The 16,985-nt window shown below is 39.6% G+C and overlaps 1 protein-coding gene across 1 annotated transcript in view; it reads right to left on the bottom strand.

The window, feature by feature from the left end:
- Nucleotides 1–16,985, bottom strand: part of POLA1 (DNA polymerase alpha 1, catalytic subunit) — a gene marked incomplete at its 5' end in the record, with an annotated part of 206,550 nt that overhangs the window by 67,369 nt on the left and 122,196 nt on the right. Inside the window, 1 exon segment of the mRNA XM_084279542.1 lies at nucleotides 1–81. This exon segment is cut by the window's left edge and continues 36 nt beyond it. Coding sequence (XP_084135668.1) covers nucleotides 1–81 — 81 coding nt within the window.

Genomic DNA, 16,985 nt, shown 5'->3' on the forward strand with positions numbered 1-16,985 from the left:
CACAGGGCCGCTCCGGGAAAAATGCAGGGGAAGTCGGCGGGTTCGGTTCTGGCAGGTTGGCTCCTCACATATTAACCAGCCCTGCAGAAAGGGAGATTGTAAGAGAAAAGCCATTTTTACAGGAAACTCAAGTTATTGCTTCTTTTCACTCCACCTAAACAATGATTCATACTCAAGGAAGGAAAACAATTCCAACTTTAACATCCTCTGTGAAGCTGATACTATAGTATGTGTTGCTAAGATCAAAAAATCAGGTGTAGAGAGGCGAAGGTCCCTGTGAAGGTCCTCCTCAATCAATGGTGGAGAACAAGGCTGAAGTCTTCTTGCTTCAAAATCCCACATTCTGCACACTGCAGTCAACCCTTCCTTGAACTATACTGAAACCTCTGCTCTTCTCCACTTCAGACAATGTTAACATGTAACAGAAATATTTTATACAACTATGTAGACCAGACAGTGAAACACCCCAGAGACCTCTAACAAATTAAATTTTCAAGTAAAGTGCCATTTCCTTGCTTGCACTTTAGAGGGGAGAAACAGTTTTAGCATTTAGGTTTTCTGATGACAGCCAGAAGCTTCCTTTTCTATACATTTCTGAATATTGAGACTTCAATGTAAACTGACTCATTTAGGAAAAACTCACATTTTGCAGAGTTAAAATGAAGTAAAACCTGAGTCAGCTTGCTCTATGGCAGCTTAGGGAGGTAACACAGAAGGCTTCTCTTCAGAGTATGAAAGAACAATACTTCTGGGACTGGTAAAGACGTAACACCACCCGTACCAGGTCCAACCACACGTTAAGCGAATGCCACACCTCACCTCTAAAACCCACCAAGAGCAGATAATTGAAAACCTGAAAATTGACAGATACCTGAAAGAACAGTGTAAGAGAAGCCACACAGTAAAAGTTTTCCCAAAGACTTTCCCAGCTTTTGGAAATGGCTCAAGGACCTCCTGAATCACAGTCTCATCACCACCAGTCAGTGGTGATGGATGCCTTCCTACCTCCATCCCAATGAACTTCAAATGCTTTTCAAACCAATGCAAACTTTTAGCATCTACAACTTCTTGTAGAATTACAGAGCATGAAAAAGTATCTTACCTTTCTTGAACACACACACACCCCCATGCCCCCTTCTCCCCCAAATAACTTTTCTTTTAATGCCTTCTAGTTCTTGTGTTTGGAGAGACTAGGAACAGTCATTCTCATTCACCTTATCCATACCACCCATGATTTTATAGACCTCCATCACATCACCTGCAATCAAACTCTTTTCCAAACCACAGTCCTAATTTGCTTAGTTGTTCCTTGCATAGTAACTACTCCACATCTTTGCTGCCCTGCTCTGAATCTGAATTCCAGGTCTTTTTTGAAATGAGAGGCAGGGGAAAACAGGACGAATGAGGAAGAAGATGAAACCATCATTACACTGTACTCAGGATGCCAGGTTAATGTGAATTTATATAGAAACAAGACGGTAAATCCCATCCTGTTCTCTGTTCCTTTCTTTCCTGAAGTTCTGTTTGCCTGGAGCACTACTGAGCAGTCGTTTCCAGAAAGATATTTATTATCATTAACCAGGAATTATAATTTTATTCTTTAGCAGTCAATACACACATTGTATGCAAAATTAAGTTTGGGGTTTCAGCACCTGCCTCACTTAACTCTACTTGGCAGAGGATTTAACCTTCCATTGTTAACTGACAAGCCAACCTGGTATCACAAGGCCTTTCTGCAGCTCTCTTCAAACAGCTCCTACTTTAACCACCCCTGAGCAGCTTATCACTCTCAAACTCTGCATTTCACATTATCAGCTGTTGATGTCTCTGCTGGGAATACTGACTTTATTTTTGCCTTTGTTTCCAAAAATTTGTTTCTGTTTCTCCTGCAAATAAGTTGAACCCAACTATAGTGGGATTCCTGGTACTTTGACAGAAACATCAAGCAGAGGACAACTCAAAAAGTTGCTGGCTTCCCTTCTCAGGGGCTCTTTAACAAGCTGTCTCAGCATCATGCTTTGACTTATAACTCATCTCCTCAATGGAAACTCAGGTTTCCAATAATTACCATGTCTCCTGCCCTTCAGTTTCCAGTACTGTCACTACCACTATCTTGGTTAGAAGGACTTGATTATATCTACTCTTAAAAGTTTTAGGTTTTGGTTTTGTTTTCTGTGGGTGCCCCCCATCAATTTACTGGAGTATGCTGAGATTTGTTTGGTTTTGCAGCTTGTTCTCTAAAGGATCAGATACCCCGAACACTCTGCTCCTTCATGTTGTCAGCCTTATTATTTTCTTCAGCTCAAAAATATATTCTCCTATAATCTTTTCAAAAGTACTAGAAGTCTGATTCAGGTTGGCAGCAGGTGTTTGGGGGTTTTTGTTCAGTTGGTTAAGACAAAACCTCAAATCCTCTCAAAAAAACTTCATTTATTTTAGAGACCTCTCTTTTTCCACCATTTCTCCAGCCGTGTCCTAGCCTCAATATTATCCCACTGGGTGCCAAGCCTATCAAAACACTTGTGCTGCTCTTGCAGAGAGGAGCTTTTATACCCGTGTAAGCACAACAGAAAAACTTTGTGGGGAACTTCCCATCAACAGCAAGGTGTCCAACGCTACCTAAGATGTGTCCGTAAGGCAGAAATGGGAAGAATCCACTAAGATATATGGTTGGGTTAATTTCATTCAGTGAAGTATCTAAAAGCTTGACACCCAGTCTAAGAGAGACACCCTATGATCTGTTTATAGGGAATGGAGAGATAAAAAACAAGCAACTTCAAGAAGCAATTCACCAAACAGATTTTTAGATGCGGCAAACTCTGCTCTAAGGCTCTCTTAATAAAAGAAGCCTACATCTAAGGTCAGAGCAGGCTTCTTGGAAGCAGTGTGATCAGTGTATTTCATTATTATGTTTGTTAAAATTCATAATGAAATGCAATGTAAAACATTACGTATTTAATGTGGCATGGTGAGAAAAAGCCCAAGAATTCAGAAATCTTCTGTGGGTTTAATTTTGGTCTGTTGCACAATTGTTGCCCTCCCTGGCATTACTCTCCTTGTCACATACAAATTATTTATGACAAATATTTCACCAAGTGACATTAGAAAGATAGACACTGCTTAACAAGGCTGAGCAACTTTATTAGCAGATGCTTCACCGTGAAAAGTCCTAATTTAGGACCTGACCTAACATAGACACCTGACCTTGTGTCTTCCAGAGTCAGCAGACACAAATAAGCCTCAAGTCAAAAAGCTAGTCTTTAGCTTTGGTTTTGCATACCAAAATAAAATTTATTTCTAAAAGAGTAAGGTGCTAATCAGTTGTCTCACACTTTTAAAATAACTGAAATTTAATAGACTGGCAATAACTTACTACCAAAAACAAGCTACTCGAAGAAGGAATTGAGATCTTCAGGCCCTCACACTGAGTACTGAGAATATCATTAGTCACTGTGAGGGGAAATACAAAAACATTCCTGAAAAGGATAATGAATTGTCACAGATCTTCCATTTAGTTAATTCTTAGAGACAAAAGCTGTGCTCTGTGTGGAAAGCTGTTTACACTGTATTTGCTTATTATGGTGCATCACTGGAACAGGCTGCCCAGAGAGGTGGTGGAGGCCCCATCTGTGGAGACATTCAAGGTCACGGGGCTCCGAGCAGCCTAATCTAGTGAAGACGTCCCTGCTTACTGGATGACCTTTACAGGTCCCTTCCAACCCAACTCGTTCTATGATTCTATGATTATGTGGCATCTCTACCTTCCTGTGAAACATCTGGTGCACACAAACAGGGCCTTTAAAATACACAGCCAGGCAGGGGGCAGTGCGGGGGGAGGGCGCCCTCACCCATCCCAGACCCCTCCATAATTGTTTAAGCCTGTAAGCATGAAGAAACTCTGTGTGCACAAAGAGAACACTCATGACTTGAAACACATTAAATGACTACATTTGAACTTTAGAACAATTTATTATAGTAAAAAAACAAACCACAGAAACTGCCAGGGAGTAAGGTATTTAGTTAGGGAATGCAAGTGCAACTGAAAAAACAAAGCCTGGAAGAGGGGCAGCATCCCAACTTCAGCTGAGCAGAAGACTCAAAAATAGACAGCCGTGAAAATAACACATGGTAAAAGTTAAGAGTGTGTTTTCTGCCACCTATCGGCATTCGTAGCTAATAATTAAGAAACAAAGGACTACACTACTTGTAAGGTACTGCTTATATTGACTTACAAAGGAATGCATAGGTGGTACACCCAAACCACGGCTCAACAACGACATTTGACCCAAGTTTCTTTATACAACTGTTTCAGTCTAGTGCAGTCACTGCTGAAGAACAGTGTTGGCAACTTTGCTGGTGACAAAATACAGGTGGAAAACGACTGAAACCCCCTGCTTAAACTAAACCCAAGAGCTTAGGATAAAAATAAGCATTCAAATTCAACACCATACTAATATACTCGTTTTCAACTACTAAGAAATAATGGTCAAGACATAAAACTTTCACTAAATAGTACATTTCTCAATAAACTGTATATAAAACCAGAAATCTACATTGTCACAATAAAAAGAACACCCAACTTGGGCAGATACTAACTAACTAAATGTCCCTTCAATTCACACAGAAAACAGTTAATGTCATTTGTACAGGCTTCCTACCAGTTACAATTAACATTAAAGAGGTCTTTTCTTCTTTGTCACCTCTCTATTCAGGCCTTATTTGCGTTTGTTTGTACTTACTATCTGTTAATCTCTCTCAACAAATGACAACAATAACTGTTGCTATTATGCATGGAAATTAAACATGTAGATAACTGTGTGAAGGGAGCTATTTTTGAAAAAAGCAGTATCAGAAACATGTAGCCCTTTATGTCTCTTGTTTTGCTTTGATAATTAAGCCACAGCCCTGATCTGTTTTAAACAAAAAACTTTTCCATGGACATGCATGTTGCAATCAAATTCAACACATGCATTATGTTCTGATTCAATTTGTTCAAGTGCATTACTGTTAACCTTTATTTGATCCATGGCTGTTGTCTTCACTGACCAAACAAAACCAATCCTTCATTTCCCAGCAGCTATCGCCAAGTCTGTAAATTAATTTGCAATAGATCAAACAAAATCATAATAGCAAACCTTCAGTTTTGTTCTACTTGGCACCTGCAACACTGTGGGAAATGAAATACAAGTTGATAGGAGGAAAAAAAACCCCAAAACAACCAGCATTTTCACATGTTCTATCTACAACTGTGTAGCTACTTCTAAAATATAAAAAATGTATGTTAAAAAAAACCCAACCCAAAAACCAAACAAAAAACCCAACACTGAAGTAAATGCACAGTATAAAAGAAAATCCCTGAAGAGTACTATGTCCACAAACTGTAGCTAATGGGGAGAAATTTGCAAGTCAAAAGTAATTTTCTTTCTTTGTAAGTCTGTTCTTGAGAATTAGCCTCTCACACTCTAGTGATCAACAAGCATTATAAATATTACCCCAAAATACAGAGGCAAGTGGTTTTGGAACAGCCTTTCAAACAGGAGTTGCAGGAGTCAACAACATACATTTATCAAGCTTTATCTTAACAGTTTTTACAAATTACATTTCACAATGCAGCTTGCTTGCCTACCACAGTAGATGACTAGATGTGCTTCTCTACAGCACTTACGCATCTGTGTCCCTGCCTTCAGACACAGGCATGGATGCTGAGGGACCACGATGCTTTAAAAGTTCATGTGGAAAGAAAAAACCCAGTACTAAGAAGAACAAAGCTGCAAGCACTGAAAATTACTCAGAGGTCACTATCAGTCACTTTGGAGTTGAATTTAAAATGTCATTACCACTTACTTCTCTACTATTTTACTCTCTATTGAAGACAATGTTAGGATGGATATTTGACAATGGGATCTTGGTGGATGACATCCAATCTCCAGATGGCTGGGATATCTAACCTCAAGCATGCTGGATCCAAAATCCATGGCTTCCCTCACTGCAGAGCTGAAATTATCACCTTAAATCATCACACCACACCAGAAGGGAAGTGCAGGAACACAACCTGGACATGCTTTCCGAGACAAGCAGCACAAGCTGCCAATGTCCATTATCACGGATAGCACGGCCAAGCAGGGCACATCTGGTTGAAGTGGCTTTAAATACCTTGGAAAAATGAGGCTCCACCAGTATTGCATTACTGGGTAAACTATCAAACCCACTGATACCCCAATGCAATGTTAAAAGATAGAAATATTTCCTATTTTTTGTTGTGACAAGAGCAGACTTGACTTGGTGACCTGAAAGTTATCGGTTCCACTTCCAATAATCCGTTTTACAGTCCCAGGTGTGTTCTCCTGTTCCACCTGTCTGTGTCTTCTATAAATACCCAAATGTCTGGGGAAGCAGATAGACAAGCATTCTTTAGTAGTAAATGGCATCTCAGGAATTATAACTTGAGCCAAAACCTCCATTTGCACATGCTTTGACAAGTGTTTCCACTATTAAAAGTCGCTAAATCTTTTAAGAATTACATCACAATTTTACACTTGAAACACCAAAGGTGGTATCAATATCCACTTAAAGATGAGCTGCTGCTGTGAAGTCAGGGAGTTTTTTTCTGCTGTGTACAGAAACCCAATTACTTTTAAGTAATTTCAACTTTCAACCTGCTTTTTTGCCTGCTCAGAACAAAGGAATACTCCAGTAATAACACTCAATCTAATGCACTTGCGCTGTGTTGGTGAGATCTCAGCGGCAACGAAAATCTGAATGACAGTGTGAGAACCGGTGTCAAGCACTGGAATTTCAGCAGACAACACGGACTTGAGTGACACCTACCTGCTACTGCTACAATCCCCAGAAGAAATCCCCTCAGGTCAGGAATGCTACCATAAAGAGCAAAACAAGACTTCCCATGGGAAGCCCAGCATAACTCAGGTTCCTCAGGCAACGTCTCCATTTTTCATGGAGAAATGTACCTGGTACAAACCTCAGAAGACCTCTCTTACGAAGAAACCAATTATACTGCTACTAGAGACAAGAAAGGCATAGACTTGTTCAGTTCCTGAAAGGGTTTCTCAAGATGAAGAACTTGATGAGGAAAGGCTAGCATTGGCATGACCAGAAACACACTGTTCTCAGCAGCAGGAAGAGTAATTCTTTGTGGTACCTCAGTGCTTGCCTGCTTCCTACTGATTGTCCTTCCAGAGCAACAGCAAGTACAAAGATATATGAGATAGTTGCTTACCAACCTCATAGATGGAGTAATTTAGCAGTGAGACTGGCAAAACAGACTCAGGGGAGACCACTTTGATCAAGAGGGCTCCACACAGGTGGTACCTTAAAACTGACTGACTCAGTGAAGGTTATGCATCTCCTAGACAGCCTGAGCAAAGATGGTCATTCCTTTGGAACTTACAGCTACTAATACAAGTAACCTGGAGACTGCATTATCTGAACTTATAGAAGACTGCATCAACATCTGAAAGGAACACCTCATGATGTCTAAAAATCTAATTCTTGGTCATTCATCCCATTTGGGCAGTGAAAAGCAGAGACAAATGAACTTCTTGCCAAGGTGAAATCTGGAGATAATCTTGTAAAAAAAAATTGTGAGGGAAAACAAAAAGAGTATCCTGACACAGAACAGCATCATAAATGGAAAATTAGCCATCAGGCTTCTTTTCTCACCCCCCAGCAAAATGACTGCCATCAGAAATTAAGCCTTTATAACATCATGCTACTGCCAAACTCTGAGGTAACACATTTTAAGTCTGTAAAAGACTACTATGAGAACTTAGCTCTGTAAATAGAAGGTGGACCTGTAACTTCACAGGTGGAGCATCCTATTTGTTTTGACTTTTTCCTATCAGTGATGAGCTCTCCTTGATCAGGAATGAACAGGCACACTCAATTGTCAAGACCTATGCAAACCCATCCCAAAAAACAGACCAAAGGAGTCAGAAGCAATCAGTGATGCAGGATTCTGGGTCAGCAACATTTTTAGGATCCTGCAAGGCTTGATATTCCACAAGCACAGCAGATATCAAACACTAGTAAAAGAAAATGGAAAAAAAAAATCAAATCTGTGAGAGACCATATGAAGGATCTCATTTTATTTTTGAAGGAAACTGATGACCTGCAAAGCCTCTTCAATGAATGGGTTCCAAAATATTTAGACCTCAAGGCAGTATACTGATAGATGTTACTGTCCAAAGAAGAGCAGGGAAGCTGGTGAAGGGCCTAGAGCACAAGTCTTATGAGAAGCGGCTGGGGGAACTTGGGTTGTTCAGCCTGGAGAAAAGGAGGCCGAGGGGAGACCATTATGACTCTCCACAACTCCCTCAGGAGAGTTTGTAGCCAGGTGGGTGTTGGTCTCTTCTCCCAAGTAACAAGAAACAGAAGAACAGAAAAGGGTCTCAAGTTGACCCAAGGAAGGTTTAGACTGGGTATTAGGAAATACTTCTTCATCAAACGGTCAAGCACTAGACCAGGCCGCCTGGGGAAGTGGCTGAGTCACCATCCCTGGAGGTACTTAAGACACACAGATGTGGTACTCAGGGACATGGTTTAGTGGTGGACTTGGCAGTGCTAGGTCTATGGTTGGACTTGATCTTAAAGGGCTTGTCTGACCAAAATGATTCTATGATTCTATACTATACACTAGTCATCCCAACCCTCTTTTCCAGCCTGTCAAAATTTTAACAAGAAATTAGAGGAAAAGCTCTCTCCACTTTAAGATGCTACCACAAAGAGATCAAATTGTACTAGTCAGAAGTCCTAATGTCAGGCTCAAGAGACACCTTACTAGGGAAAAAAAACATGTCTGAGCTTCATCCTAGAATTAACCAAGCTGAAAATTTAAAAATTAAGTGTGCGAGTTCTGTTGAACTGTCAGGCATAACTGAAGCTTTTAAGTAAAAAAAATCCCTTAACACTAAGTTTTCTAACACATTTATACTCAAATCTAATAAATCAGCCACACATGATCTTTGAGGCTGTCTTGTTTCAAGGCCTTATGCTGCTGTCCTCACTGTAACATTTAATCATCTCCCAATAACAAATTCCTTTGATATTTTCACAGACCCTTCAAATTAATTATTTTATACAAGGAGCTGGGTCAAGAGTCTATTACTGATGCTGACTAGAGCTTTTGTCTTTTTATTTTAAGTGGGATAGGCACAGTGTTAAACATATTGCCAAGGTTGTTCCAGCTGAAAAGAAAGATACTGCCGCATGTGCTTAGAACGGTGAAGCATCTTAGGTTTGCATGAATTGCTTCATAAATTTTTTCTACAGCTTGAATCCCTTATCCAGGGAATGCTTATTCCTGGTTCTCTGGTATTTAGTTAGGCATGGACAGTTGGTTTTAAATTCCAAGAAGCAACCAAGTAGTTTTAGTAACTATTACAGTATCAATGACTGAAATTTGTTCCCAAAGATTTACACATAAACTAATTATAGTGCTTTAAGATACCTGATCAGAGATATGACTATTTGGATCACAAGTGAAAACACGGAACTATTTTATCAACCCACTCCTGGCCACTGACTTCACACTCATTTCTCTTTTTCTATACAATAAATATTGTTGCTAGCTCCTCATCCAGAAAAAATAGGTTACATTTCCCAGTATGAGTATTTTTAGAGTCTGATGCTACCTGATCATCCAATTTAGGAAAAAGTAAACAGGGACCATGGCATTTCACACTCCATTTCATGCTGCCTCACTTCAATGGAAGTTGAAGATACCATTTCAATTTCTTTTCTAAGTACTTCCTTATTTTCAGGGCTTCTTGTGTTTTGGCCTATGAAGCTGATCTGAATTCAGCTGCAGGATGGAGTGGATAAAAACTCTCATAAAGAAAGGAAATTCCTTTCCTGGATGGTTCCTTCTCTGTCTCTTGAATTCGGCATTATCAGATTAACAGAGAGACGTGATCTTTCAGGAAAATTACAAAAGTGCCCAAGAATAGTAAGGAGATATAAATTGCTTTTGAAAGTGCACTATTTGAGAGCAGTACAGATCCTGGAGATGGCTGGTTACATATCCAGTATTATTATCACAGTAACCACATTAACGGTTGTTATCAAACTGAAGCATCTTAGCCAACAACTTCATAGTGGAAGGCAAAGAATCACTTTACCATCCGATGACACAGTACTGCTGGTAGAAGAGAAGGATCCCTCTCCAAAGTAACATCTACTGAGTCCTCTTGTACTCAGAGACACCTGCATCTCTTGTCTCAGTTCCCCACTGGAAGCTGAGCACCCAAACTGACTGAAAGGCAGCTGGAGTTAACAGGATCCACACCTCTGAAGGACGAGATTGTGGAGGTCAAAATCAACTAGACAAACAGTATCTGAGGGCAATGTAGCTACAGTAACTTGCTACTCTAAAGAAAGCACGAGTTTCTCAGGCCATCACCCAGCCCTTCTATCCTGAAAAAGCTTACAATACTAGAATGACAGCAGTACTGACGTGGGTTCCAAGAGGCCATTAGGAAAAGTGAAGCTCATCTCTGGCACCCAACTGCTCTGATACAAGACACACAAAGACCCAAACCTGGCTCCCTCTGGCTATTATAGAAGGCTGACATGAAGCTGAGAGAATTTAACCTACAACTGAATTCTGTCCCGTAAGCATACTTTTGAGGAGTTCTTTCAGAACTTGGGTACCTCAAGGTCCCATCAGTAATGCATCGCTCTTGTGAGGAGAAGTCAGCCACAAAATACCATATCCTCATTTACAGGCTACTGAAAATGGAAGTTTGTAGATTTTCAAGAATAATATTCTGTGATTTGCATATTTCAAAATAATAAACTTCAATTGTTAATCCAGAATTGAAAAAAAAAATTTGAAAGAAATCATCTAAAACTTAAAGAAAACTTCAGCAATCTTTATAAAATATTCCTCTCAGCAGTATCTGTCACGTCAGTTTGAACTCTAAAAGTCTCAGGGGGGGAAAAATAATAATCAAAGCAGGAGATAACGGAAGAGGCAAGAAAAGCATCCTACCCACCAAAAAGAGATCCCAAACGCTCAAGCTAACATAAAACTGACTTTAAACAAAATTATCAAACAAGACAAAAGTGAAAAACATCTTGTAGGTCAATATAAGAGTTTTACATGTTATTAAAAATTGATTTTTTAAAAAGAAGTAAGACATCTTTAAATGTACAGTCATATGTCATTTCATACAAGTTATTTGAAACTTATTGATCTCATTTGTGCAAAGGCCAGGCTCTGTCATCAGCCTGCTGAAAGGATAATAGAGCACTCCAAACCCTTATGATAGGTTTGATGCAAACAGTAGCCCTCATTTAAACACATGTAATAGCACCACAAGTGGACACATTCCAGCCTTAACAGCTGTACATTATAAACTAAATGAGCAAGCATGTTCTGCTTTACTTCACATCAAAGCCAGTACCTCGGCCGTCTTATCTTCAGCAAAATAAGGTTCTAGGCACCGAAATACGCGCCCCTCAACATTAAATAGCAGAGCACAAGTGTTCATAGGCTAACAGACCTCTCACAAAGAGAGCTGGGAATAAGCAACAATTTTGTTTTACTTAAGACAATCTGAAAACAGCTCTACTGGGTTTCAAGGAAGGAATTATGGGAAAGCACACTTAAAATGACTTCATATGGAAAACTACGTTGAGAAAAGGATAAGTGAAAGATATTTTACCTGTTTCTGTATGGAGAGCTAAAACCTCTAGAGAAGGACATTCAAGTCCATTCTGCAAAACATTCTCCCTATTCACGCAACTCAAAACAAGCCACATTCTTAGGCTACAATAGGTCACAACTAAGTACAGTACCTTGCTACAGAAAAAAATTTTGCTTTGTCTGTCAACAAAGCACAAAGAGGTCATACAGCCCATCCAAGTACTGCTTGTTGAAAGAATCTAGCAACAGAGGAACGGTAAAAACTGGAGGTTTCTTGAAATCTGTCTCTTTTCTCTGGCTAGAAAGCTAAAAACACCCCACTTTGCTCCACCTCATCCACAATTCTGCCCTCCTCCCTCAAATACTCGTACAGCCCTTGAATTCTTCCTTCTGCCACAGGCCTGTCCTGCAGGAAGTCCAGTTCGACACCAGATGTAATACAGGACACAGAGATTTTTCTCTGGCGCGCGGTAGTAACAATAAGGTTTGTCAACTCCAGTCTACACTTCAAGTTGGTAAAGAGACAAAGATTTTTTAATGTGAACCATCTTTGCAATACTGTTATGAACATCTCTGAGTACTGGAGGAGTTAATACAGTTCTGAAAACTTTAGAAGTGCCAATACATACAACACATAGATATATAAAGTTTAGAGGAGCTCAACGGAGTGAAAGGTAACAGCAAAGAAAGCGGTCTCAACGGTCTGGTCACCTTAAACTAGGAAAGTTTAAAGCATCACTAAGCAGTGTTTGTTCATTTAAGTTTAATTATTTTCTCCTTGAGAATGGCACTAATGAAACTGAATATCTTTCATGGTTTCGAAGAGCAGTCTGAATGGTCTGTAAACAGGACTGGGGGCAGACAAGAGAACTGGCTGAGCCGGGGGGTTGCTAGGTGATGCAGAATGTAAACCCACAAACTTGTTCAGGTTTACTTTGCTTTCATGCTGCTCTCACACAGGCTCTCCAAAGTTTTAAGAATTAATTTCCAGGTAGCTATTTAAAAACAACAAACAGAATAATTAAAAAAAAAAAAAAAAGAAAAGAGAGAACCCCCTTAATCCTCTTCACCTCTTCCCTTACCCCTTCCCAGCAGGCAAAAATAAGAAAGAGAAAAGGAAACCCACAGCATTAAAGTGCAGGAAATCCATTCCAGTGTTTTGAATACGATGACGGGAAGAGGACCATTCCATTCCCCCTGTATATCTGTGTGTAACTGCTGAGGACTGGTGATTATGAAGAACTCCTAATATTTTCAGAATTATCTTTACTTTTGTAAAAATAAATAATGATTTCTGGAGCAATATGGTTGCCCTTTAAAGTACTTAAACTGTAAATAAAGTCCTATTTACTAACATTACCACTGGGGATTATAAAAGCAAACTTTTCACTGCAGCCATGTGTTTCTACCCCCATCCTTTTCAGAGCTATGGTGATTTTTTTTTTTTATATTATTTTTTTTCCTAAAGTATCTGATCAGAGATTGTCCGGTAAGAGCACTTTATTAGATCATCAGTCAGAGGGTTTTACAAGCACCAAGAGCTATGGGCTCAAATGCAGCACATCAGTTTTAATAGCTGAAGGTCTAATAGTAAACTGCAGATACTGCTGAGAACTTTCCATGCACTGAACTCTTGAAAAAGCACCATCTCTCAAGCTTAAATGCAGCTGCCTCTTTCAATGCCGCAAATGGGTAAATTTGACAAAAAAGCCACCATTAAGACTACATGAAAGGCTCAAGACAACATCCTTTCAATGCTTTGTACTTCAGTAATCAGATGTACTTACTCACCCCCTCCCCCAAACCCGATCAAGAACTATTTCTGAATGGTAGGAAATAATTCCACTTTGTACATCTTTTAGTTAATCAAGACTTTCTATTCAGCAATTTGACCTTTTGTTCAAAACAGGATTATCAGTTTTTTCGCCAGTTACCAAGGGCGACTCGCATGGTGAACATAATTGCAATAATTTGCAAAACACCATGGCAACCCACATTACAACTAGGTAAATACTGGTCTTTTGTGCTACATTGTTATTTTCAGAGATGCTGAAGTCAAAGAACGAATGACAAATGAACACAAAATTTATATTTGCTTTGTCTCAAAAGAGAAGAAAATTGATAACAAGAATTGGGGGGAAACCGACTTCAGCTGTAATTTCTAACTTGATTAATTAGGATGGTAACAGTCCTTAACAGTATATTCAACAAACAGCCCTGACTTAGTCTCTCCACCCACCTCTCTCTCTTTCTACACTACTACCACTAACCCCCACCCCAGACAAATTTTTTCAGCTAGGAGAACAAACAACTCCATTTGCTCTTTTCTTCAACTTAATGGAATCCTTAATTACAGAATATTGTTCTCTTGCTCTTCATTACGCTGAAAACTGAAAGTGAGAGAGAGAGAGAGGAGGAGGAAGACAGTGCCAAGCAGACAGGGTAGCTACAGTCATCCTAGAGCTGCCTTTGCCGGTTTTGTCCACAGAGGACCTAAAGATGAGATGGCATTTTTAGTATTTTTTTTTCTTAATATTAGCAGCTGTTGTATAGCAGATAATTAAGTACACTATTTAGTGCTCAAGTTCTTTCCCTGGCAGCATTAATAAGACATGCAAGCTTAAGTCAAGTCATCATTAAAATCCAAAATCAGAGAGGAGTCAATTGCTTAATAAGGGAAAAAATATTCATCTTAAAATTATCAGATTGTGTGGTTTCTAACAGAGTGTCTACTGTATTAAAACATTTGCCTATGAATAGTATTATATACCTAATAAACTAATAATTTTTAACTTAACTTATTTTCTTCATAATTGTAAGGAACTTATTGTTACAGTATAGGCTTCTATTAAGACTTCAAGAAACCACATTAAAACCAATTATTTCAGAAATATGTTACAAATACAGAGAAATAATTTTGCTTAAGAAAAAATTGCTGAAAACAGTCTAACACATGTTACTAATTGACTTCACAATAAATTTTCTGTATAATACCGGAGCACGAGTTCTGCGTTGAAACATTTATTATGCCACAGTGCACTGACTGAATGGTCGAGAGCTTAATTTTCATGACAGCATTAATAAAACCAAGTTATGTCTCTATACAGCCCAAGTTCTGTTGGCAGATGTATGCATGTGGTTCCTATAAAATGCAATGGCACCCTTTAGCAATAGATGTTCAGGTACAGAGAATATGAAAAATACATTAAGCTGCAAGAAGCGCGCAATCAGAAGCTGGTGTAATCCTCATTTCGGTCCCCTGTACATACAAATCATGTGTCAATTTACAGTTAGAAGGACCACAACTGTATTTTAATTCTCTTTACAGGACTGCACTGCCATTAGGATAAAACAGGCTTGCAAAGTGAACCAGACTACTGCTGTATCCCTACGCACCCTGAATACTATGTAATAAAACCAAAGAAATGAAAACAAAGTGCTAAAGGGAACTGCATCCAGCCCCAGGGAGCTGAAGCTCACCACTGCTGTGGCTACACGGATTCTCTGTGCTGCCCCACAAGTCACTTCCAGTTTACTGAACAGACTCACAAGTAACGATCACCTGAGGAATCAGCCTGTTTCCAGTGACACGTGAGGGTCTACACTGCTCGAGTGTGGTAGACCCAACTGTAACCCAAAAGCGGGGCTTTGGGCAGTTATATGGTACCACACACACTGAAAAGTCAGGTCCTTCACTTTACAGGCTGGGAACCCAAACTTAGGGATGCACTGGATATTCATTCCCTTATGTGTCGTTGCTCTGAGAAATAAATAAATAAATAAATAATCCGTCCCCCTGCTTTACAAAGCTCTTGTAAAGATGTTCTTCGAGAGCCACTTGATCCTACAGTGAAGTGTGCCACAGAAAACTACACAAGAGAAAAGAAATGATTCCAGGCAAAGTTTCAGAGAGTGCCCTGGGTAAAGGAAAGGGCATCTGCTGAGCCACGGAGAGTAACAAACACTGACCAGTGGCTCCTCTACTGAGCGCTGTCCAACCTACAGGCTGCAGTGTCCTGAGAGGACAACAGGATGGGGCAACGTCACACGTAACTGACCCAGATTAAACTTAAGTAAGCAGCATGCATTCTAGAACAGTTTCTACTTTCAAATGTCCAAATTTGCAGCATTAGGATCCTTCTTCTATCTTTAATTTAAAAAAAAAAAAAGTGCTAAAATAACCTTCCATCTTTCTGCCTGTTTGTCTTCAAAATAGGGTTCAAAGAAATACATTGGGTTTGTGCTTAAATAAACAGAGTAACCCATAATAATAGAGAATTTCCAGCTTCTCCACAAGCTACACATTTTGCCCAGTACTGGTCAACAGCAGAAGCACACAAAGACTTAAGAATTTTATCACCCTTTTTTAATTGAACCTATCACACTGAAATAGAGTTGCTTATTTTTCTTGGCCAAATTTTCACAGGTGATGTTCACTCATGCCTGCCTCATCACACTATTTCAAGCCTTACCTGTCCAGCCAGGTTTTTACCCATCAGACATTCTTTTTGAATATTTTAATGCAGCTAATGCCACTCAGCTCAACTTCTTTTAATTGCCTCTTCCATCCACCCAGGTCCAGCTCCAGTCTCACTTCACGGTTCTAGTCTCCTTATTCATCTATACTCAATTCTTGGGGTTTTTGTTGTTGTTGTTGTCTTTACTGTTGTTTAAATCATGTCTTGCTCCTGGGTCATACTAAAAAAAATTATATAACTTTGAGGTTTGTAAAATTCTTAAATCTAGATGGTTTTTGATACGAGGACAAGAGACAGCTAATGGAAAAGAGGACAAAGAATGAAATCGATGTCTTCCTCAGAGCCAAGTGTTAAAGACTTCAAAGCTGCTGCAATGACAGTTCACACACAGCAAAGTCACCTGAACAGCTTTAACACGGCTTTTACTGCAGTCAGTATCACGCCACAAGCAAGTCATTACAATTCAAGCACGTTCATGCCAGTGGGCTTCAACTAAACTGATTTACATTACATCAGATTTTCCCCCTTCCCATTCACTGCTCCTCAGATGACCACTACTGTGCATAAACATTGTCGCTTGGAGGACCCCACAAGGCAGGTTCCTCTCCCAAGACCCGTACACTTCAACTGCAGCTTCTGGTTTTGTAACGCTTGGGATCGCAATAATTAAAATGCATCTGCAACACACTTTATTCTGAGATAATAAAACACCACCTTAAATTACTCAGTTTTCTTCCTGATACTGTAATTTATTTAAACTGAGCATCAAGACACTCAAAAGCCCGTTTGGTAAGTGCTCTGAGATGGTCAGGCTTCCTCCCTCCCCTCCTGCCTTCAGTTAC

Source organism: Gallinula chloropus (assembly GCF_964237585.1).
Source record: "Gallinula chloropus genome assembly, chromosome: 1".
Lineage (NCBI taxonomy): Eukaryota > Metazoa > Chordata > Aves > Gruiformes > Rallidae > Gallinula > Gallinula chloropus.